Genomic DNA, 24,701 nt, shown 5'->3' with positions numbered 1-24,701 from the left:
AATTTTCCCTAAATTACTTTGAAAGCATGCGAAGCAATTTGAATCAAAGTAATTCATAAGGTAATATTAAGTTGGTATATAAAGCTAAAAGTATTATATAAAATTATGGCTCGGCAATATAACATTGAGTGAATTTCATATAAATTTATAATTGTAATATTGATATAGATGTCCGCATTATTCCACATTATAGTAAATGAATTAGCTTCTATGAATGTATAATTATTTCTGTAAGACAAAATTTCCCTTTTTTAGTAATATAAATTGTGTGAGGTGGATTCGCACGTACCTATACACCATCGTCATCATATACTAAATTGCTTTGATCGGTTGTGATTATAGATCAACAAAAACCGGTCAAGTGCGAGTTGACCACGCGTGAAAAGGGTTACGTACAATTTATATAATTCTTATAGATTGTCCTGTAATCTACAAGAAATAAGCTATGATTTTTATTATTTTCAAAATTTTAGGATCAGTAGCTTCGGAGAATGCCACCAAATGGTGGCGTCGCAGCGTCAAGCAACGCCTGAGTTTTTGTATGACAGTATAATTGAGATACAAACAACATTTTCTAAATAAAAACAACACCGCGTAAATTAAACCCACTAGTCACCCATCTATACAATTTCCTTATTTGTTCTCCGAAAAACATCCTTATTTGGAAAAAAATATTTATTTACTCTCTACGTCTGTGTTTAAGTCAAAGGATTAGACAATTTTGACGTCCTCGGTGGCGAAGTGGTAAAGTGCTTGCCTCTGAACCGAGAGGTCCCGGGTTCGATCCCCGGTCGGGTCATGATGGAAAGTGATCTTTTCCTGATTAGATTGGATGTTGTTTATCTATATATGTATATGTTATATATAATATAGCATCGTTGAGTTAGTATCCCATAACACAAGTATAGAACTTACTTTGGGGCTAGCTCAATCTGTGTGATTTGTCCTAATATATATATATATATATATACACCTTATCCACATACGTCGTTATATCGTCCAACCATCTCGACCTCTTTCCTTGAGGGTCTCTAAAAATTATGATTTATAGTTGTTTTTAATGCATGCATATTTGCATACTGCCTATTCTGACTTGCGGTGCTCAGGCATAGTCTTTTACCAAAGCTCAAAAGTCCAGCCAGGTCTGCCAGAGAGTCGTTGAATGCAGTGTTTTGGGCTTACGTCTAATAGACAAGGTTAATGCCAGACTGGCATTTAACCTTGTTTATTAGACTAATGTAGGTGTTAAAACGGTGGGCGAAATTGACCACCTTCTGGATAGGCCGCAGAAGAAGAAGAGGTTGACCGATGAGAAGATGGCGGGACGATATCGACAAATTCCTACCCAAGTGGCCAGAATTTGCAATAGAAAGAGACGAGTGGAAGAAAAAGGGGGAGTGCTTTGCCCATCAGTGGAACATAACATCCACATGCTAGTTTAAAAAAAAAGTAATTTTAAAAATTTTGTCTCTAGTCACAAAATATAAATATTAGTATATGTCCGTCCATATTTAATGAACCTCAAATGATTTAAAGGCCACCGCTTACTCGAACCGCGCACAGTATGTGCCTAGCTATGGCGCCTAGTCCAGTACCAGACGCGTTATTGCTCATATGATAAAATCAGACACCAGATATAAATTTTTGTGGCATAGACAATGTTTGTCTCATAAACATTACGAATGTTATTTTCTATAAGTACGCATTAGCTACTATAAATGTTATATTATGAAGTTTTTTTACTTTTAAGTTGTCATTACTTTTAAGTTTAGTAGTGCATTAAAGCCATACTGCACGACGTCGCTCGCCCAAAAAAATATTATTTTAACAGATCTAATTCCAGCAGGTACAAGATTTATATATGTTCGATAAAAAACTTCATCATATAGTGATATATATACAGAAATTAGACTTTGATTAGTCATCGATAACGAGCGACGTGAATTCCATATCGATTTGTTGAAAATTGTCCTTGTATTTATTCAAGCAACGCGTTCGTACAAATATATCGAGAGGACGATTACCGGCATGACAGCACTAAAATGTGTTATATGCAGTTAGTTCAGGTGGCTCGCCGGCCGGCTATGACGGCGCGCGACTGCGAGGGGAAGTGGGGCGCTCTACTAAATGTGGGTCGTTCGCGACGTATACCTAGTCAAGTTCAAGGCCACACACGACAAGGGTGGGGGCGCCCGTTCGCCCATAGATGGCGCTGCGCGTTTCGAAGTTCGAAAATTTTGCGAGCTCGGGGGTGCGGTGCGGGTTGCGGGAGTGTGGTGTGGGAACGAATTTTCGGTGCAGCACGCACGACACGAATCTGCACTCGTCTAACGAACGTCGCGACGCGCAGTACTTTCGCGCGCCACTAACCAGACTTGTACACTAACCTAACAAAAAAAAAAGCCGAAATGGACTGGACGTCGATGGAGATGGAGGATGTGGTGCGTACACCTTTTAATAATTTTTAAATAATATTTTTCCTTTCATTTTAACCAAAACACGGGCGCATTCACGATTATGTTCGCCTTGACCTATCCTAACATGTTATCAACTTTACCGAATTCAGACGTCGCAATGGACTATAGCCGGCTTTGTTTTTGTATTTCCTATTGAGGCCTATATGATACACGTTGGTAAGTTTATTTAATTACAGTGTTATATTCAGTATGCACAAAGTACCTATTAGACTTGTAAACAATACACGACATATTATTGCAACCGTGTTAAGTGTATTCTGTAACATAAATTGCTGACTATACTATACTATATCTAAAGTGATTTATACTATATCTAAAGTTACAAAATATAAATTTAGTAATTCGAAAAAATCTATTGTTCATATTATCTTACACAAAAAAAAAAACACATTTCAAAATTAATATTAATTATTCACGTAATCTTCTTCTACATAAAGTTATCAATGGAGAACAAGTTAGATTTGTTTTTATTTTATAATAAACTTGCGATCCACATTTGCTTCACGCGCGTGAAATATTATGCATCTTCTAAATACATAATAAACTTTCCTATTGAATCACTCGTATCTTTCAGAAAAAAACTGCCATCAAAAATCTTATGCGTACTTTTGAAGATCTAAGTATACATAGGGACAGACAGATAGCGAAAAGGGACTTTGTTTTATTCTATCTAATGAAGAATTAACACAGAATTTAGGAGTTCCATTCCCATCAACGAGCGGATGCATCTTTTGCTGTTACTACAAGCAACTTGTAGATGGATAAAACCAAATTCGCTGCAGTTCCTGAGGACCTGGCCTGATCTGCTCAATACTCAAAAAAATCCCAAGGTTTTGCCCCGTCTTTTGTTTTCTCTTAAAAAATATTCACCTAACGACACACTCAACTCTTTTTTTAAAATTAATTTGCACCCGATTGCTTACAGAAATATAATACATCATAAAAAACCTTTCAAATTGCCTTTCCTTTAACTTTTTAGCAGAACTAAGTACGTATATGAAAACGGACTGGGACGTCGAAAATCCTCAATTTATCACTCCTAACTTTTAATTTTGAAAAACGTTCTGTGGCATCTGTGGCGTTATTGTTTAAGTGATCAGGAGATAATTAATTATCACTGTTAAACATTGTCCTATGTAAAATGGGAGTTGACATGCAATTTTTGATTGCGTGAAATTTCAACATAATTGACACTAACATTAATCATACTTCTTTATAACTTTAGTGCCTAATCAGATTTAGTTAAAAAAAAAAAGAAAGAATTCTGCGTGAAAAGTGAACGCTGTCCCCGACCTACCCCAAGTGGTCATCGATCGAGGCCGCCCGCGCCTAGTCTCAGCTATTTGCGGTGTTTCACATTATATGACGTGTTCTAGATTTTTTTCTTCTCTTCCTTGCTTGATCGCACACCTTTCGTGTTATTCGAATTTGTTGCGCTTTTTGGACGCTATTCCCTAGATTTTTTTCAACACAAGTTCTAATACAAAGGTTGACACATTCACATATTTACCTAGATGATGTAGTATTTGCTTCCGGTGGAGCATGTCAACATTTTTCAACCGCCAAATATTTATAAAAACCGTATCGCGCGCATAACATATCGGTATTAATTCTGTCAAAATCGTATAAAGTATTTGTCATCGCCAATACTATACTCTCTCTCATATAAGCGCTATCGATTATTTACTCAGTCATGAAGAGTCGAAACCCACAGCCATCTCCTACTATGCCGAAGACCGTGCGAAGTGGAGGAAAAACCTCCACTTCGGCATCCTTGTCTGTCAAGTCAAGGAATACTTTCTTAAGAGTTGTTAACTGTAATTTATCAGGTTCAGGCTTTTCCAGATTGGACGCACACGGTATAATAAATTCGTGTTTGTCAGAACCTGTTGCGAAACCATTTTAGTGAAGATTGTCAGTTCTTAGAATTGCGGGAACTAAATTGTTGGTTTCATAAAATTTGGGACCTATAATTTTATTATAGATATAATTTATGCATATGCCAATTTTTGTGCGTTCCGTTTCTTTGTATGTGTATTCTTTTTATCTCTGGAACTAAGAACAAGCTTCTTTATAAGGTCGCTTAAATTATGCTCTTTAGGTATTACAACAAATTCTTTGTGCTCTTTCAGTTAATTCATCTCAAGATCATTAGCCGCAGTTTTTATTACATCTTCAATTGAAATTATGAAATTATATTTCGTTAATATTGCTTTGTTTAATATCGGCATACAATAGACATTGTAAATTTTTTCAGTAGCATTATAGGTATTATGGAAGGTCGTCTAGGAATAATCTAATAATAATTTAATATCATCCATTTCCAAGCCAGCGCCCAACGGGTACGTTTCTAATATCACCTTCAGACTCGAAACAAATATTTGACTTCGAAATCCACAGCTGCCTTTTAGATTATATAGGGCTTAGGGATATTTGTTCAATATCCGTCGAATGTCTGGTGTTCTTTTCAGAAGTTTACTTTTGTATCTAATCTGTTAACATCGATGCATCGTGCATATGATTATGATATGACGCGCGGCCTTGACTGCACCTTATCTGTACCTCCCCAATCTTTCCATGCGCAAAGTGACACATATTCTTTGCTAGTTGTTGCTTTTAAATTATGTTTCTATGCAACATTTTTTACATAATAGTTGCGCTGAAACGGTTTATAAAACTGATTTATTGAATTATGTTTTATAATTTCTACGTTGCATCGTACGTTGCACCTGACTGGTAAATTTAAGACCTCCTAAAATAAATCGTAAATACCTACATTTAGAACGCAGAATGTATTGCGTTAACGATTCTCGAACCAAGTAAACTACGTTATTATTAGAATGACAGGCACAATATTGAATGTAACGATGTGGATGATATAGTTATGCAACTATATGCGCCAATGTCTACGTAGACGTGCAGTAATCATTTTGATAACAAACAACACAAAATAATGTTGCAAATAATTCACAGACTGTGTATAAATATTTGTTCGCCGCGAACTTAGACCTCGCGAACACAATATTTTTTTTTTTACAAAATTGTGAATATTTCACAAACGACTGAACCGATTTTGACGCCCCACGAACTTAGAAATTCTATTGACAGAACCTACATACCTTTTAAATTTCATCAAAATCAGACCAAAGGTTCGAAAGTTATCGCGTTACAAACAAATATACATATTTATACAAAAAAATGTATTTTTGCCCCAAGTAGAATGGTAGACAATGAAGGAAATGGGGGCTCCAAACTATTGAATCTTTTTCTGTTCTTTTATAATAAAAATATTCAGGTTTTATGTTTGTAAAAATAATATCGAGCTAGTCTATTCTGTTTGTCTATAGTTAACATTACTATTTGTGTTTGTAATCAACGTGGTCATGGGCAGGGTCGAGATCATTTGATAAAGGAATTATTGTATAATTCTTACACTTCCGCGAATATTTATATATAAGTAACATATTCCAGTGTAGGTTTTGTTCATTTTGGTTTTATGGCTTAGATATTTTTCTAAGATAGTAATGTCACTTGGTTCATTTATAGTGCATTTGTCAGCTGCGAGAAATTTAAAATTCATTTTATATATAGACTTATCAAACATATGACTAAATTTATCTTCATTTTCTTAGGTAAATGGAGATAATAGGTATTTGATAAGTCTACAATATTTGAGGCAATTACAAATCTCAGTCTTAAGAAATTATATCTAACTTCATATTTTTTTTTAATTTAAAAAATGCGTGGATTAGCTATTATATGTTTGTTAACATGGATAAAGTTATCACAGTTGGCAAATGTTTCATTTCCATGTTTAATATTTTTTATTTAAATAACTAATTCATAATTTAAGTAGAGTCGTGTATAGTTTAAATTTTCCTTGGCCTGGATGTAGTTTAACTTCGGTGTATTGTCTGGGCTAATGTTTTTGTTTTTATTGTATTCTGATTTCATACGAGCGCAGTGGCTCACCGTTGATAAAAAACAAGCGGAATGCGATATGCAACGTTAAAAATACTCGATTATCGCGTCGGTGGCACACACAGCGCTCGCACCGAGAGATATAAAGATATAGTCTTTCTAATTCTTAATTTTCGTTTTCCACTCCGTTGCATATTGCTGGCCGAGTTCGCGAATCCGCGGTCAAGGCACCAATACACGAGCAATATATGCGAAGCAACTAGATGCTGTCGGCAAATTCGAATAATTGACGTCGGTGGGACGAGGTGGGTGTGAGGGGGACTCGAGATTCGGCGGTTGGCCTTGACAATGAACCGGCGGCACGCACACTAATGCAGCCTATTCGTATTGCTAAACACGCCGACAGGAGTTTTTCCACGAATTGCCTCCTCCCACATGTTTAGGGTTGTCTTAGCTCATACATTTTTATAATTCCTAAATCATCAATTAACATTAAATTTTCTTCTTCCCAATTTTGCAAGATAGGTAGGTATCGGATATGTGCAATTAATTAACAACGTAAAACTCGTATTAGCAGACATTGCATATGAATTATTAGAAAATGATAGAGGATTGACATCAAGACAATTACAATCTTTTAAAACTCAAATCTATCTTTCTTATATAGCATAGTAGACATATGAGCATACGACATACAGGTTGCGTGATGGTAAACAAACTCACAGTTTATGGACGCCAATAATAAGAGACACGTATGCGTTGCAGACATTTAAAACTTACCTAAATTCAAGGTTAACAAAATACGAATTAATGAGGACGCACGTCAAAAAGAATCGCAAAATTATGAGAAGTAACGAAATGTAGACAACCCTACAGCCAAAAAAGCTAACAAACGTCTGGCTGTTCTGGCGTCGCGCCGCCGCGTGCCTGCCCTAAGACAACCTATACATAGACGGCCTAGGGCCTACGGATGTTTGTCGATATCGCCGACAAATTCGAATCTAAGTCTCTACGCTGCTCGTTTATTCTAATGTTTATGTTCAGAAAATTCTATTGTTCTTTTATATACTTACATAGTCCAGATTTATCAGTTGCTAGGTTTGTAGCGTCAATTAATGTTCCTATAATAACAGACACTTCATTTATGTCATTACTAATATTCAAAAAGAGTTCGATAGTAGGTATATTTCATAGAAGATACACAAATTTACATTCCCGCTTCTGCGTTTCTGCTTGTAACAAATTTAGTTGCATTTGGCCTTGAATACTCATTTTAACGTTTTAAATGTGCAACTTATATAATTTGTATTGTGTATGTTACGGCTAAACTCCGAAGTGCGTCTACACCTATCGACTCGATTGGTTACACCTAGGTGAAGCCGCACGTTTAGGCTAGACCTAGTGCAGGTACAGCCATTCGTAGTTAGAATAAGATTAAGTTAACTATTGGGTGCTGACAGGCTGGTAAAGGCTTAACTTAGGTCTAGCAGAAGAAGGTCGGGGCCGAAAGGCCGGCCGGGGGGACGTCGCGGTGAAATGCCTAGCGACCCCGTGACGTCCCCCATAACGGCAGCGTGAAAACGCCCCAGGGGTTTAGTGGGTAGGCTGGGCCGACTAGCGGCCCAGGAGTCCCACACTCAGTGCGTAACAAGCATTCCCCTGGGTAAACAAAAAAAAAGGTCTAGCAGAAGATAAGCGGGCTACACCAACTGAGACCTGCTGCACCTAGTTCTAGCGGCACCTCGCGGTTTAGCCGTAACATACATATATGAGATACTCTAGCTAAATTTGTGTGTCGCAATTTATTTAAATTCAGCTATTACATATACAAAATATAATTTTTTTATTTATCCTTTTTGTCTGAATAATGTTCATTTTACTATCAACAAAAAAATCTGCTATCAACAATTAAATCTAAAAAAGTGAACTGAATCATACAGTTTTAATAAAGTTAAATCTTGTCCGAGGGCGAAGTGCGGGATTGCATTTCAAATCTCACCATCGAATCAATTCGAAGTGAGACGCAGCGAAGTGACATTAGTTTTTTATTTGTACATTAGTTTTTTATTTGTACATTAGTTTTTGATTTAAAAAATCGTAGTCTTTTGTCCGCAAATAAAGGTATCATTGGGGCAATAGCTAAGTAGCTATGATTCAATACGCGTTGATCGACATTTTTATATTTAAGTTTCATCAATTTTACATTAAAATTGCAGATATTACTTATCCATGCTGTGTGTATTTTAAGTAGGAAATAAATATCTTTCACATTAACTGTGCCAGAAATTCTATTCGTTTATGTCAATTAGGTAGGTAATTTAACAAGGCCATTGAATGTTAATTCTGACTGTAAATTGACAACTGGTTATGTCTATAGCTACCTATCTATTTTTTTTTGTAATAGTAGCGATCAGTTAATTTATTACATCGGTTATAAATTAAAAATATGTATTTAAAAAATTTTCATATTGGTAGATCAACGTTGGTCACATGTATACAATTTCCTAATATAGTTTTTGAGAATTTAGATTTCCTTCGTTTTTTGCTTGTCTAAGTCTAACCCGAAAATGACATCATCTATGACCCAAGCCAGTTTGGTTGTAACTGTTTTTATGCAGTTAACGCAATATAACACAAGAAACTCATTGAAAAAAAATATATTTAACAATATTTTTTTGAATGAGTTTCACAATTATAGCCCCTAAAAACTTAGTGGAAACATGATACAAGTATAATATAAATCAATTGTAACCTAGAGGCAGGTAGAGAACATTTGTAGTCAATTAAAATGAAAAATAAAACGTATACTTTTAGACTAATCACTTTCAGAACGATCGAACCATAAAAACACATATTTATGTATTTATTGTTGTGAATACAATGGTATATGTTATTTATCCAAAACTTATCATCTTTCTATCTGTCTCTTTACGTAGAAACAAATGGGCACTGCTAATGAAGCCGCACCTAGCTTTTGTCGTAAACAAGCTGTAAACATATACCCGATAAAATCTTACTTACTAATCTAACTACTGATGTTATATCTGAAATGATTATTGTTTTTCATGCTTTATTTTATAACTTTGTCCTGGTTTTGTTACCGTGGAAAGTCCTTTATAACCTTTTGTGGTATATTATATATATATATTTTATACCTGTGAAATGATTAACAAAAAATACATAAGCTGTTTTATTACAACACATATCTGGCATTCGTAGATTATTATAAAAATTACTTTCTTAATATTAATAATAATGGGAGTGCTATATTTTAAAAACGCCTATTTTGTATGTATAAACATTCGTTAATAAATTGTCTAAACAACAGTGAAAACTGCATCAAATTCCGTTGCGTGGTTCGAAAGAAGAAAACTTAGAAACATACGCGAAGGACGACTTTGTTTTTTTTTTTATACGATGTAGTGATGTGAATCGACAAAATTCGGTGCTACGAATTTATTATTCTGTTGTCAAATTATCTCCATCGGCCGGTGGGATATATGAATATTAAATTATAACTACGTCCGATGAGACATATATTTTTAAAACCCCCAGATAGCAACTCAATAGGAAAGCTGCGTCACCAAACATGTGCATGATAATTCGTGAACCACGATTTTTCATTCCTTTGTTGCTAACTACAATAACTACTAATATATGTATTGTATGTGCATGCTAAGTGCAATATTATAATAACTATTTATAAATTGGCCAAGTGCAATATTATAATAACTATTTACAAATTGGTACCGATAATTATAATAAAACATTTTTGTATTGTAATTTATGTGGACTTTAACTAACAAATCAATTACAATGAAAGATTTGTTAATTTATTATTGTCAGAAATCACGTTGTTATTCACGATATTGCTAGCACGCACTTAGTAACACGACTTCTACCAATGAAATTTACCTGAAACAGGTCGACCAATGATAAGCGAGATGCGCTGGCGCCGTTTCAAGATTCGAACACTGTGCCCTTACAACCGCAGTAGGTACTTGTAAAGGGACCAATCTGAAAGTGTGTTGACACGTGCAAACGACTCTGGGCGGCGCGTGCATTTGATAATATCTGGTGGGGCGGACGGGCGTGTTGCGCGTACGCATTGCGTGAGGACAGTGCGTGAGTGACGCTGTGACCGCATGTGCTTTACACTGAAGCCATTATAAAGTGATATAATTAGTGCCTGTGAAAATGTGCGCCGTCGAACAACCAATGTTTCTCCCTTTCATAAACACACTAAAAATGATGTCTAGAAATGTGAGTTCTAATTTTTTTGTTTATAAAATGTTTACTAAAAATCAATATTTCTCACCTCTAATGCCAATGACCGCAAACAGTAACAACTCAACCTTTGTCGAGATTGCTCAGTGATTCACGATTTTCATCCTAAGAACTCTAAATGAGGGTTATTTTAGACACTGTGATAAATTGTTATAATAAACAATCGTGACCAAATATGCATCACGTTGAGACTTTAAGCTTTTATTAAAAATCTATGAAAACATTTATAGTTTTCTTTGTTCTAATTCTTGCTCTTGTATCTTTCAATGATAATATTGTATAGGACCAGAACTACATTATGTAATAGAATAAAATGTTTAATTTCCATAGATAATACAGTTGTTGACGACCTATTCATAGAGTTCTAAAGTACACGGCCCTATTCTATATAAAACATAATTTTTCCAATACAAATTTAATATCCGCCAAAGACACAAATCGCCTTTGTAATAATTACAATTGAAAAATAGCCAAAATTGTGTTAAAAACAATTAGCAATTGAGTATTGATATTGACAAGAGCACAATGAATTTTTATTTGGACTAAGTAAATATTATGTGAGTGATATGCTATCAACATCTCTAGAAGTAAATCAGCAGACCATAGACCATATTCCTAGATAATAGTTATAAATCTAAAAGATTACCTACTTACAAATTATCAACAATCAACATTATAATATATGTAACTTTGTATGTTTATCTAAGTATTTATCTAAGGTTACCAAGGGTCGACCAGAGTAGGTTAAACATTAAATTATGAATGTTAATTTATTATTAATTATTATTATTTATTAAAATATAAATTTAATCAATAGTTACAATCACACAATATTACCAAAGAAGAAATGATACACGTGAAAATTGGTAACATAATACGTTGTGTTTTTAATGATTTAACTTCTTTAATATAAGGTAATAAAATACCCCAAATATACATAAACAAAGGTAATTCAGTTATTTACTCTATAGTACCAAAAGAATAATCTAATTGGTGAGTGCCAACGAAAAATCTAACTACTACGCAGACAATAAAGTTATCGTTACACGTGACACTCATCGAAGGCTGTAATGGCATACAAGTAAAACGCGTGACATATTCATATTATCAAATTTTAGAGATAACTTATAGTGACCTTTCAAGCACTATTATATTTCCTATAAGATATATTTATTCTAATTAATGACTGGTGAATTCTTAGCACAAAGAATAAGCATATTCTTCATTATAACAAAACTAAATAATAATGTATGTGACTTTAGTCACAAAAATCTAAAACCTATTTTTAATTTTTATTTTGCTTCAAAATCAAGCAAATAAGTTGTGCTGCTGTGTGAAAAATTTATATATCAGCTCTAATTAAACAATATTCACTATTAATGTGTTTGTTTATTTGGGTGCTACAATATAGTAGTAAAATTTATCGCTGACGAAAAAGCTGAAAAAATAAAATGACGCAACAAAATAAAATAAACGAAACCCGTTTATTCTTTTCTATATACTTCTTTATCCGACTTATTTGTCCTTACTTATCTTTAAATATCCTGACATTGGAGCAACTAATTATGAAAATTATGGGTGAACTACACTATACACTATGAGGAAGAAAATATATATTTTATGTTTATTCGAATTATGCCTAACATAACATCTTGCTCTGAGGTCAATTAATATCAGTTTTTAATCATTGCCACCACTTTGCTGATTAAATTTACGCAGGAGTGTAAAAATGACAGTGATATCTTCTAAACGTGGTCGACGATGGTCTTTGTTCCCCGTTACATTCACAGTTTAATCAAGCTTATTCTCAAAGCAAACTCAAAATATCTTTGTGGCAACCTATCAGTCTTAATTGTATCTTTCGGATCTATTGACGCTTTTCATTGCGATAAACTACAAAATGTTATAGACACTATATTGAAATTTCTAATACAGACAACCTACAATAAAATAACCAAAAAACCTGTAAAATCCTCGTGCATGATGCGAGTGAGCTATGACTCACATCAGTGATTTTGCACCAATCACTAAATAAACAAATGCAACTGACATGCCATCTAATATGTTATTATGGTTCAGAGTCCAGAATTTTAACTTATTTTTCAGTATTAGCCAAGGATTTTAATATTCTATTTTGCGCGTTTTGTAAATCAATGTTCAAATTTATTGATAGCCGGATTTGGTTTTTTTAAACTTTGCTGTTGTTGTTGGTTAAAAGTTTTTCTACTAGAGTATTTAATAAGTATGTACTGAAATTGTCAGTAACGCACGCAAATGACGTCTGCGATATGTGATCTTTGTATAGATAAAAGAAAAATGTGAATTTTTGTCATATGTTAAGAGTATAGTCCATTACTTATTGCGTCATAATGTCATCGTGCGTCATAACGCAGCTACTTGTTTTGAATTGAAAATTAAGTCCAATCTTCAATTTTATGTAATCGCAAGAATTTTTCATTAGGTCATCGTGTCATGTTTTTAATTACTTCTTACTTTGCGCATATAAGATATATATGCATAATAATGCATAATTTTCTAAATCAATATGACATTTAATTAATTTACGAATATATTAGCTAAAGTCATAGCTATTTTAGTAGGCGTAGAGTAGACGACACGATTTGTCTATGATTTGTGATGTGTTTTTCATTGGTGCCGCCATACCTAACGCCGCCGGACGCCGCGGCGTGGCGTAGGTCGGGCCTCGGGCCAGTGTCGACGGCCGATCAATGTCACCCCGCGCGAGATATTCGGCCTCACTCCTGCCTGCCCCTCCCCCTGCGGCGGCTCTGAAACCCATCGCATCATTTCCGAAAGGCAGCTTTGTCTCGCATCTTTGATTTTTTGTACTATAAAATCGCACATTAGTCAACTGCATTTAAATATTCTTTCCATATAAGTTGAAATTATCCAAACAACAGATAAAATCGCGCGCGTACCAATCGCTGTGCGTGCGTAAAGGTATGCTAAACGTTGGACAAAATCCGTTCAATTGGGATAGGTCGTGGTATAATGCGTATGTTGGTTATATAATGGCACGCGGTTCCGCAGGTGTTTGCGATTCCTGTGATCTTCCGCGTGATATTGGGCGCAGCCGGTCGTCGACCTCTTGATATCTACGTTATTTAGCTGTGCTCAATGACGGCGCAATGTCGAATCGCATCGAGTTCACAGACCGGGCCGCGCCGGTGCGTTCTTCACAGCCGCCTTGTTCTACCGAATTTTATAGACGATTAGGTATCGAATTTTGTAGAAGTCTGCGGATTGTGTGTACAGACCTACCATCATAGCACTTTTGTATGTAAAAATGGTTTTTGCTGCCATTTTATTCTGGCGTTCTTTTTGTGATTTCGTTTTATTTAGATCAATTTAGATTTCTGTTTTTTTTTTTATATATAATTTATTTAAAGTTAGCAAGTAGTATTTTTACGTCTTCTAAAATATTCATCAAACAGGACTTTTAATATGTAATAAAGATACCCAATAGCAAATAAAAATTTATATTAAATCATTAAAATATATTTGTAAAACTGAGGCTTCACAAATTTTTTAAACCATGTCTTTTGTGACTGAAAAACCACATGAAGTCATGGGTTTTTAAAGGAAGACTTTTTCATGGCATGAGGAGTACCTATTATGGCACAGGTATGGCTCGACGAGCACTCGGTCTGTAGGCTGCGGCGCGACTTCACTGCGCGGAAACCACGCGGCGGTCAAGGCCGCCGTCTAGACGCACCCCTCCCGCCCCCCTCACTTCCCGCCACCCCCGCTACCTATGTGCGCCCCGAGCCACCAAATTTGCCTGGGCAAAGCCTAAATCAAATCAATCCATGACCTGCCTCAAGTTAAATTAGGCTTAGTCCCATGACGCGAAACCATGGACACGTATAATACTATGATCGTTGATCTCCCAGTTTCTGCCCGTCTTATAAATTCTTCTACATATATTTTAGTTTATGTGAAGTGATTTGAATTATGATAGAATTGTCTATGTTTATTATAGGTACCTCTGTGTTATAAAACTAATCTATATTGTCTATTGATTTATTTTAAACTAGCTATTGACCGCAGCTCCGCCCGCTTTATCTTTTGTTTGACCATGGATCATTATATCTATTCCAAATGTGGTCAAAATCGGCCCAGCGGCTGCGGTTAAGCCTTGGAAGCGTGCTACAGGAAAAGAAATTATAATATTAGTAGGATGGGTAGTATCATTTAAAAAGGCCTACCTTACATACGTGTATAAATTTGGTACCAATATATTATCGATTTTCCTAGATGTAATATTAAGAATAAGACGGTATTTGGTGGGCGGGGAACCGATTCTCTATATTTAGCTCCCGGGCTCTAGCTCTGTTGATTTATTTGTAAGACCTATTTACTTATTTCTAAATTCACGAAATCACTGATTCATTGTTCAGTGATTTTCCATGAGCTTCTGGCTTGATCTGTTTATCTGCTTCTAAATTTTCTTTGGTTTTAAGTCCCATTCGGTAAGAGAAGAAAATAAATATTTCAGCAAAATATTACGACCGTTAAGAGTGATCACATTTGCTAAATGTCACCTGAAAAGTGTAAGTGTATACGGAAAACACAATATTTAACAAAGAGCAGTCTGAGTTTTGTTGTGGTAGGTCGTGTTTCTAATAGTATGAACGTTGCCGTTCTACTATTAGAAACACGACCTACCACACGCACGCATTTTTTATATCCCATCTGTCATGTATGACATAAGTCTCGTGTCCACTGATTTAGAAGCTATCACGTTCAGTAAATCCTTTTATTGCTATTTCATGTAGTTTTAAAGTTCACGTGAATACACTCGTTCTCATGAATTACACAATTGAATGTCTGCACTGTGGCGTCATATTTCCGCTGCTCTTATGGGCAATAGTTTTACATTAAAACTGTACACATTACATTTATTACTGCTAAACTTTCCTTAACAATATATTATTGATTTTATAATAACAATATGACAACAGGATGGCCTAGGCAAACCGGGTCGGCGATCAACTCAATCAGTGTAATTTGTCCATACATATTTATTTATTTTATAACCTCAGTACCATAACTAATTCTTTATTAATAGTTGTTGAGTGTGTAAAACTATATTATATATAACTACGTATATCAGCAGTATCTGTATATATACCCATATTATGCTACTAAAATGTATACACTATAGCATTTTTTTTATCTGTCAAACTTCGTCGTCATTTTATTAGAAGCTAAGCAGTGTGTCACTATGTAGCTCAGTGGAAACTACTTATTAAAAAAAAAATGATATTTTTTCATGGCCGCGTGCAAATTGGACTTAACTCATTAACATACAATTAAATTGTCAAAATGGCTGCATTTTGAAGATGTGTTAGGGTTAAAAGTCGTAACGTTATGTAAACGAAATTGTATGTACAATCAACAGCTGCGCATCAGGCTACCCGAATTAATTTCAATTTCGTCGCTATTACCGCCACATAGAGATCTAAGTATGGTAACTTGACGAGCTCTTGACTGTACTTGTGAGATAATGAGTAATACAATATTAGTGATATTTATGCGGAACAACTAGCAAGTATTATTGTAGTTTTTGTACCATCCTTCAAATAGTTGTCGCATTTAGGCACATATCGTGGAAAATTTATAAGTTTTGCTAGGTAATAAAAAATACACAAATTCTGTATTTTGGTTCGAATGCTGTATGAATTTTGATGCAAATTTTCATTGTTCCTCACTTTTCACCGGGCACCGCTATTCAAAAACATAATAACCTAAATTATAAATCTAAAATCATTAGATTGATGAAGAATATGTTTGGAATGTTTACCTCAAAATTCGGATTCTCATGACCCACACATGCCTACCCCAACTTCTGCACAGTTGTACCCACGTTTGGTAGTTCTAGGCGTTTATCTAATCTAAAAGGTGAGACCACGGTCGCTCGGTCACCGACCCATGCGTGCCTGTCTCCATACCTATTCCAATACAGCGGCGCAGTAGGTAATCAGGTATACTATCTGCCACAAACGTCTCGTAGGTATCTAGCGCTTATCTGAGCTGATATTAATTTGGCCTGGCAGGCAAACAACGTGAACAAATATGGATGTTTATTTTGAACATGTAATATCACTTTTTTCGGCCTCTGTTTTCGTTTTTGGCTAACGGTGTTTTTGAAAATGTTTATTCTTGAAATTTGTTTAAGAATACTGAAGTGTTTCCAGGGATTTTTGCGACGCATATTTTAAAGCCAATCATGGGAAAGGGCTATAAACTGAAGATTCTTCTCATATCCTCTCATCGATGGGTTAGTCACCTGTGACTATTTCACCTCAATTCCAGCAATCAGGCCAACATACAGCTAAACTTGGCCTTCGAGCAACACATGACATTGTCTACACCGTAAGGGAAGAATGATACTGTCTCTGTAATATATTTAATGTTCGACGATGCCACATATTGTACGGACAGCTAAAACATAACTTATAGAAGTTTTAGATAATCAGTAACTTTGATAATTTTACAATTATTGTATATTCTACTTAGAAAATACAGTTATGTATACATATACATAGCTTACAGGTATAAAAATGAGTACGCGAAAACACCGTAGTACATTTAAAACTGTAGACAAAAATTACGCATTATCTTAGTGATGTAATTTTAAGGGCGGTCTATGCCTTTGAAATCAATCCCAAAGAGTTTAATTTATTTTTATGTGACTGGGACCATACCTAACCAGCTATCCTGTCGATTATATAGCTATTTGAGCTGGGGGGTTCTCCAGGTTCAAAGCCAAGGCAAGGACTCTTTTATTAAGTCTTGAGGAAAAAATAGAACAATTTGGCTCTTGATATTTTACTCAATGGGAAATAATATCAATTTAACTCTGAAGTAGCTATCGCAATATATATATTATTATTAGCTTTTGCCTGCGGATTCGCCCGCGTGAATTTCTCTGCGAAAGTGGAACAGACTGATTTTTATATACAAATTTTAACCCCCTATTATAGTAATTTGGGGATTATTTATTTAAAAAAATGACAGCCATTTTGTGGCTTCGCGGCGTCAAAGCCCCTAATGCAACCGGTATTACGCGAAGATGAGAGATGATGAACTAACAATTAAAGCTAAATGTTGGTTGTCACTTTATAGATTCGTTAACACGTTCTATCCCAAATAATGTTGTTGTATTACAAAGGGCCGTTTTGTAGAGGTAAATGATTATACGGCTACGTACGTATCGTATACGGCTGCAACAAGCACCTTAAAATCAATAAAATCTAAGTACAAGGTTCACATAAAGTGGTTTATTACATAATGAACTTTACACTTAATGATTGCTTAAAAAATACCATATTGCAGAGACTTCTTTCCCAAGCACAAAATTGCGTAATATTTGTAAATGTTATATTGGTTTAGAAAGACTCCTATGATGTTTATATTTGAGGCTTTACAAATATGTGCTAAAGTTAATGAAAGGAGATTTTTATACGAAACTGCGTTGGAATTCGGTGTTTCCTGCAATTACATCATACACATGTGCATACCGAGCACGTGCACGACATAGTTAAGTACCCTATACTGTATTTTTCATCGTTTATAGAAGAATCTCATCTGATTTAAGTACCAGAGTGCTCTTCACACTTAGTAAATATTAAAAGAACATTGTTTTTCACGAGCGATCAAATAGTATTTTTAGCCCACTTTCGCAATAAAAAATTTATTATTCAACTGTTCAAAATATCTACCAATAAAATGTTGTTTTTTTTTTTTCATTATCGCTCACACTCCTCCGTCATGCGTTACTGTAATTGACGTATCTAAGCGCTGTAGGCATATTGAAATCGTTGTTGAGGTAGGTCGCGGACGTGAACGTTCTATTTGAAATTAAAGTATGTTTTATTAACCGCTATTTGTCAACAACAGGATATTATGAAAAACAGTACTGGCCATTCATATTACAGAAACGTAAATCGTTATGCAGGGTCTAGTTGCCAGTATCTGCATTTAAAACTATTTTAACACTTGCAAGCCGCTTACGTCATGCAGTTATTATCATGCATAACACTCGCCAATGTCAAGGGGACAATGAACTCGACTCGCGCATCCTTGAAACTTTTATTCGTCGTAGATAAATAATTTTGTTTTTCAATGCAAGGAAACATGAACATTAATTTGTCTACAAAAACTATAATTTCGTATGCGCTGCAACGTGACCTTGTTTCACATTTTGTTTTTTGCGATTAAGAGACCCGGCTTTTTTGACCTTTTATTTTGTCGATCGAATCTCATTTACTAATTAAAATAGTTTTGGTATTTATAAATACGAATATTTAAGATTGCAATAAAAAAAATTATCGCGCTCTGGAGAGGAATGAAATAGTAACCTGAACAGTTGGACAGAAAACATGAGAAACTGTATGTGGAAGCAATGTACCTAAACGAAAATTGCATTTCACATTGCAAGCTGAGTAAATATTCTTTGATAATTGTATTTAAGTAAGTAAGTCTGCACTGACATGGTTAGCACATAGCAGAAAAACCTATTTGCTAGTCATGTTGGTATAAATGAGACATGTGCATTACAATCTCTTTGTTGCATAGGTGTGTCCTTAAGTACTGTACCTCAATATAGCATCGTAAATCTTGTTTTATTTTTAAAATAGCATAGGTTCTTAGTGGTTGCGAATGTGTTGATGGCGAGAAAAGATTTAAATGAAATCCCTGAGATGATGTAAGCCAATTTAAGACTGGGTAACTTGATTTAAATTCTGAGTCAGTGGGTCATGTCCGAGGCCAGTAAAATGAAGGGCGACCTGAATGTGGTCGTGGATTTGTCTGATAACAGTTATTGACAACAGTTAACGGTTTTTGAGATGTTTTTTGCAACTTGACGTAAATAACAAAAGTGTTATCTTCTAAATTTGAAATGGATTTGATGAAACAGTTATTTTTGTGTTGTTATCTATGTTTTAGTAGCATTATGACATTGTGTTGGATTTTAAACTTTGTATTTATTATGCTAAAGAGAGGTTAGTTTTAAAGCGCATGTATAGTATTCAGTAAAGTATTATGTAAATTATGAAAAAATACCTTGAAGTGAAGTGATGTGGTTGAAACATATTGTAGTTTGATTTTGCATTTGAAATTGTTGTACACATATTATTCAGATTAATATTTTACCTTTTTTTAATGAGCTGTCTGTCGGAATATAAGCATTTTATAATATATTGACTACCTTTACCTACACTAATGTGCGTAAGCACATTATGCAAGCACAATATGTGATGATATTTTTTAATTAGCGGAAAGCATTATCTTGATTTATTTTTTCTATTTTTATTAACATTTACTATTTTTGATCACGGTCGGCTTAGTAAAAATGCTAGTGAAAACCATATTAAAAATTCTTAACTTCCTGAACTATGTATTGATTAATGTCGGGCAGTTGTTCCAGGTGCAAATGATGTCGGCTGTCAGCGGGGAGCCCATGTTGCGTCGTGTGAAGCAAGAAGCTGAACACCCCCCCCAGTACCCCACACCCGAACCTCAGCCGCACATCCTGCACCAACGGCCTATGCAGATCATGCAAGAGGTAAGTTTCAACCAATTTTTCTGTATCTACATGTGCGTTTTCTACATGTGTTTTCGATTGACTCAGTTATTTAATAGTGGTGTAAAACAGTGTCAGTCCACAACAAAATTTCCCCAAAAATACCGTTGTCGTACCTGTTTTATAAGTTGAAAGCTCATCTTCAATATGTTACTTTTCCTTAGGTACGAATTCTAGATGAAAAATTATTAAATAACTTCGTGTAATTACTTGTAGTACAGTCGACTTCGTGTTCTGTTTTTGTTTATATTTTTGTAACTGTGAAATCTTAAATATTTAATTACTATTTTTACATAAACGTTACAAGGGAAACGTGTTTTTCATTATATACGTGCATGTATTTGTGTACTTTAGTACTTTTGCGAAAGCACTGATATTGTAGATAAAAGGCATAGATATAATTAAAAGTAAATTGAGATATGACCAATTACATGTGCATAGTAAATAATATTCATCATCCTACTAATATTATAAATGCGAAAGTTTGTGAGGATATATGTGTGAATGTATGTTTCTTACTCTTTCACGCAAAATCTACTGGACGGATTGTAACGAAATTTGGTGCACGGATAGAATATAACTTGGAATAACACGTAGGATACGTTTTATCCCGAAATTCCCACAGGAGCGAAGCTCCGGGGCACAGCTAGTATAATACAGTATATATAATACAGTCAAAATTTTGTTCATGTAGTAATAAAAATACTCACATTCCAGCAGCAACTAGAAATCGAGACGAAAGAGGATGTGAAATTCTGCGTGTCCTCCGGAGATGGCACCATCGGGGGCAACACCAGCCCTGAACAGCAACATTGTTCGTCTACCACAGCTGCAGCAGCCGCAGGAACAGCTGATGATGATGCTCCTAGGAGGCTATGCCTTGTCTGTGGAGACGTGGCTTCAGGATTTCACTATGGCGTTGCTAGCTGTGAAGCGTGCAAAGCTTTCTTTAAGAGAACTATTCAGGTAAGATATTTGGCATATAAAAGCAAGTTTGGTACAATTCTGTAAGATCGGTAATATGCAGCGATATCGTGGAAGGAAGGAAGGAAATTCCATCCATATAAGGAAATTCTGATAATGCAACAAACCCAAACTTGTCCGTTGTGTCTACACAGCCTTTCCGTTGTTTCCTCTTCTGAACCGAATAAAAAAAAGATTTAAAATCGTGAGCGAAATGCCAACAGCAAACGTCACTAATAAATAAATTCTTTTTATAAACAAAAAATAAAGGTAATGGATTTTTGACGAACTACGTTTTTGCCATTGCAATACCAAATAGAAAATTGGTGGTCAAAATTGTTTATTAGACACCCAATGCTGCTAGTCAACAGGACACAACGGTCTCATTTAATTTGTCCACTTGACAGACTGTAATACTTGTCATAATACAGGGCAACATAGAATACACATGCCCGGCGTCAAATGAGTGCGAGATAAACAAGCGGCGGCGCAAGGCGTGCCAAGCGTGCCGCTTCCGCAAGTGTCTGCGCACGGGCATGCTGCGCGAGGGCGTGCGGCTGGACCGCGTGCGCGGTGGGCGGCAGAAGTACCGCCGGGCGCCCGACCAGCTGCAGACACAGCGACCGCAACTCGACGATATTAAGGTATGTCTTCTTTGCGTGTCGAAGCTATCCAACGATTATTATACCCAGGACTGAATGCGCATTGGTAGGAGTAGTTGTGTGAAACAGTAAAGGTCGACCCTCCTCTTCTATGATATGTTAGGTCGACCGTCCTCTCCTATAATGTGATAGATTGACACAACAGTCCGTCGAGCGTCCTCTCTTATGGTATGGTACCAGTCGATCGTCCTTTCCCGTAGAATGGTGAATGTCGAACGTCCTCTCCTCTGGATTTTAGAAGTGCTGTATAGCGCACGGAGCTACGAAGTTCTATGCGTTGTAGCATATAACATTCAACTGCTGGGAATAGGGAAGAGATTGCGTCATAGAGGTACGGTCATAAAAATACGAAACGAGCTGTGCTAGGATACTAAAAATATGCTTAATTCAAAACTGTTCAAGTAACTACTATAACAAGCCTATTTTGTATTTCTGTATAGGTACAGTCGATCGCACGTCAAGTTACTCAGCATGAATCTCTGACGGTAATAGCGATGAATTTGCAATTCAATTAATGATAGCTTGATGTGCTATCAACTGTACATAAATATAACTACTTATTTAATAATTAAATAATTCTTATATATTACCAACCGTATTATTAGTTTAGTGGGAAAATTTTCTATTTAACAGATAAATAAATAATGTATGGACAAATCACACAGATTGAGCTAGCCCCAAAGTAAGTTCTATACTTGTGTTATGGGATACTAACTCAACGATACTATATTTTATAACAAATACATATATATTGTTATAAAATAAACATCCAAGACCCGGGTAAATCTGAAAAAGATCATTTTCCATTGTTGACCTGACCGGGGATCGAACCCGGGACCCGCAGTGTAGCGGCCCGGCATGATGACCGTTAGGCCACAGCAGAGGTCGTCGAACGTGCAAAGATTGCACTACTTATCGCACGACTTTATAGTCGTCAGGTTCAGAATGTCGCTTGCATATTTTCTTTTGTAATTTTGTGCAAAAAAGAAGTTTTTATATAAATAAATAATTTTGACGACCTCGATGGCGCAGTGGTAAAGTGCTTGCCTCTGAACCGAGAGGTCCCGGGTTCGAACCCCGGTCGGGTCATGATGGAAAATGATCTTTTTCTGATTGGCCCGGGTCTTGGATGTTTATCTATGTATGTATTTGTTATAAAATATAGTATCGTTGAGTTGGTGTTCCCATAACACAAGTCTCGAACTTACTTTGGGGCTAGCTCAATCTGTGTGATTTTATCCATGTCCTAATATAAAAAAAATATATAAATCAGAATACTGATTTAACATATTTACCATATAGGTGTTGGAAGTCCTCACGTCGTACGAGCCGGAGTTGTTCAGTTGCGCAGCGCTGCCGGCCGGGGTCACTGACCCCACGGCCAAGACCCTGCACCTGTTGGCTGATCTGTACGACAGGGAGCTGGTCGAAGTCATCGGGTGGGCCAAACTGCTGCCAGGATTTACTGAGTTACATCTTAATGACCAGGTACATACAATGATCAAGAGAAAAATTAAAAAAAAATGGTACATCACAACTGAATTAAGGTTCATCTATACTATTATTATAAAGAGGTAAGCATTTATGAGTTTGTATGTTAGAGGCGGGTAATCTCCGAAACTACCGAACCAATTTTAAAAATTCTTTCACCATTAGAAAAGTCACTCAAGATTGCTATAGGCTATATATATATATATATATATTATCTCAAAATTCCCACGGGAGCGAAGTCCCGGGCAACATCTAGTATTTTATATAATGACGTTGCATCTAGATAAAGGCATCAGACATGACTTTTAAGTTCACCTGCCGACATCTAGTGGCAAGTAGTCGCATACACGCTAGTGAATTTAAATTGTTAACCAATCACCACCACAGGAAAATACAAACAGAGAGATATAGGGAGACATGAGAGGAAGGGAGAAAGAGAGAGGAAGGGAGAGGGAGAGAGAGGAAGGGAGAGGGAGAGAGAGGGAGAAAGAGAAAGCGAGATAAAGAAAAAGCCTAAGAAACAAATGTAATTACAGATGCGGTTGCTTCAAAGCACATGGGCGGAGATGCTGAGCCTCATGACAGCGTACCGCAGTATGGGGGGGGGCGCGCCGCTCCGCCTCCGCTTCGCTTCCGACATGTCGCTCGACGAGCAGCAGATGAGGGACATTGGGGCTCACAGTCTTTACACACATGTAAGCGTTTATTTCGTCTTTTATACCTAATACAATTAATAATATAATTGTTTTTGTTATTTTATTTTTACCGGTAATTTTTTCTCATCATAAATTGTGAAATTATGTCGCTTGTCGGTCTATATTCCCGAAAATCTCTTTACATCGTTAATATAACATCTAAGTTGATTACAATCAAAATTACTTACTAAAAAAACACTTCGAGTGTAGGCTTCGATCACGCTAAATATCACGTTGGGACCACATTTTTTATAATTATTAACATGTCTATTTAAACACCAAACAATATGCAATCTATATATATATATATAAAACTCTTGCGTTACTGACTGACTGACTGACTGACAGGTAACGCACAGCCGAAACTACTGGGCGTAGAAAGGTGAAATTTGGTGTGTAGGTTCCTAGGACAGTGTAGGGGAGCACTAAGAAGGAATTTCCTGAAATTCACACGGGAAACGGATTTTTACTCACATACGAAGTTTTAGGCGAAAGCTAGTGTTTCATATAAATTCATATCGCTTAAACATAATTGTAATGGCAGCTTCACACTATCGCGGAGCAGTACAATGTTCACGTAACGTTGTGGTGT

General features: G+C 35.8%; 1 protein-coding gene across 7 annotated transcripts in view; it reads left to right on the top strand.

The window, feature by feature from the left end:
• ERR (estrogen-related receptor) overlaps nt 1–24,701 on the top strand; it is a 33,615-nt gene that overhangs the window by 3,907 nt on the left and 5,007 nt on the right. Inside the window, exons 1-6 of one of the 7 annotated variants that reach the window (XM_053757330.1) lie at nt 2,293–2,441; nt 20,143–20,280; nt 21,016–21,264; nt 21,693–21,905; nt 23,226–23,411; nt 23,951–24,109. In XM_053757330.1, coding sequence (XP_053613305.1) covers nt 2,409–2,441; nt 20,143–20,280; nt 21,016–21,264; nt 21,693–21,905; nt 23,226–23,411; nt 23,951–24,109 — 978 coding nt within the window. In that variant the 5' untranslated portion in view covers nt 2,293–2,408. Of the gene's footprint in view, nt 1–2,292; nt 2,442–10,471; nt 10,662–20,133; nt 20,281–21,015; nt 21,265–21,692; nt 21,906–23,225; nt 23,412–23,950; nt 24,110–24,701 lie in introns of those variants that run through there. The other 6 variants (XM_053757329.2, XM_053757327.2, XM_053757328.2 and 3 more) reach the window with 6 other exon arrangements.

Source organism: Plodia interpunctella, chromosome 17, assembly GCF_027563975.2.
Source record: "Plodia interpunctella isolate USDA-ARS_2022_Savannah chromosome 17, ilPloInte3.2, whole genome shotgun sequence".
NCBI lineage: Eukaryota > Metazoa > Arthropoda > Insecta > Lepidoptera > Pyralidae > Plodia > Plodia interpunctella.
This window is presented reverse-complemented; position numbering and strand designations above follow the sequence as displayed.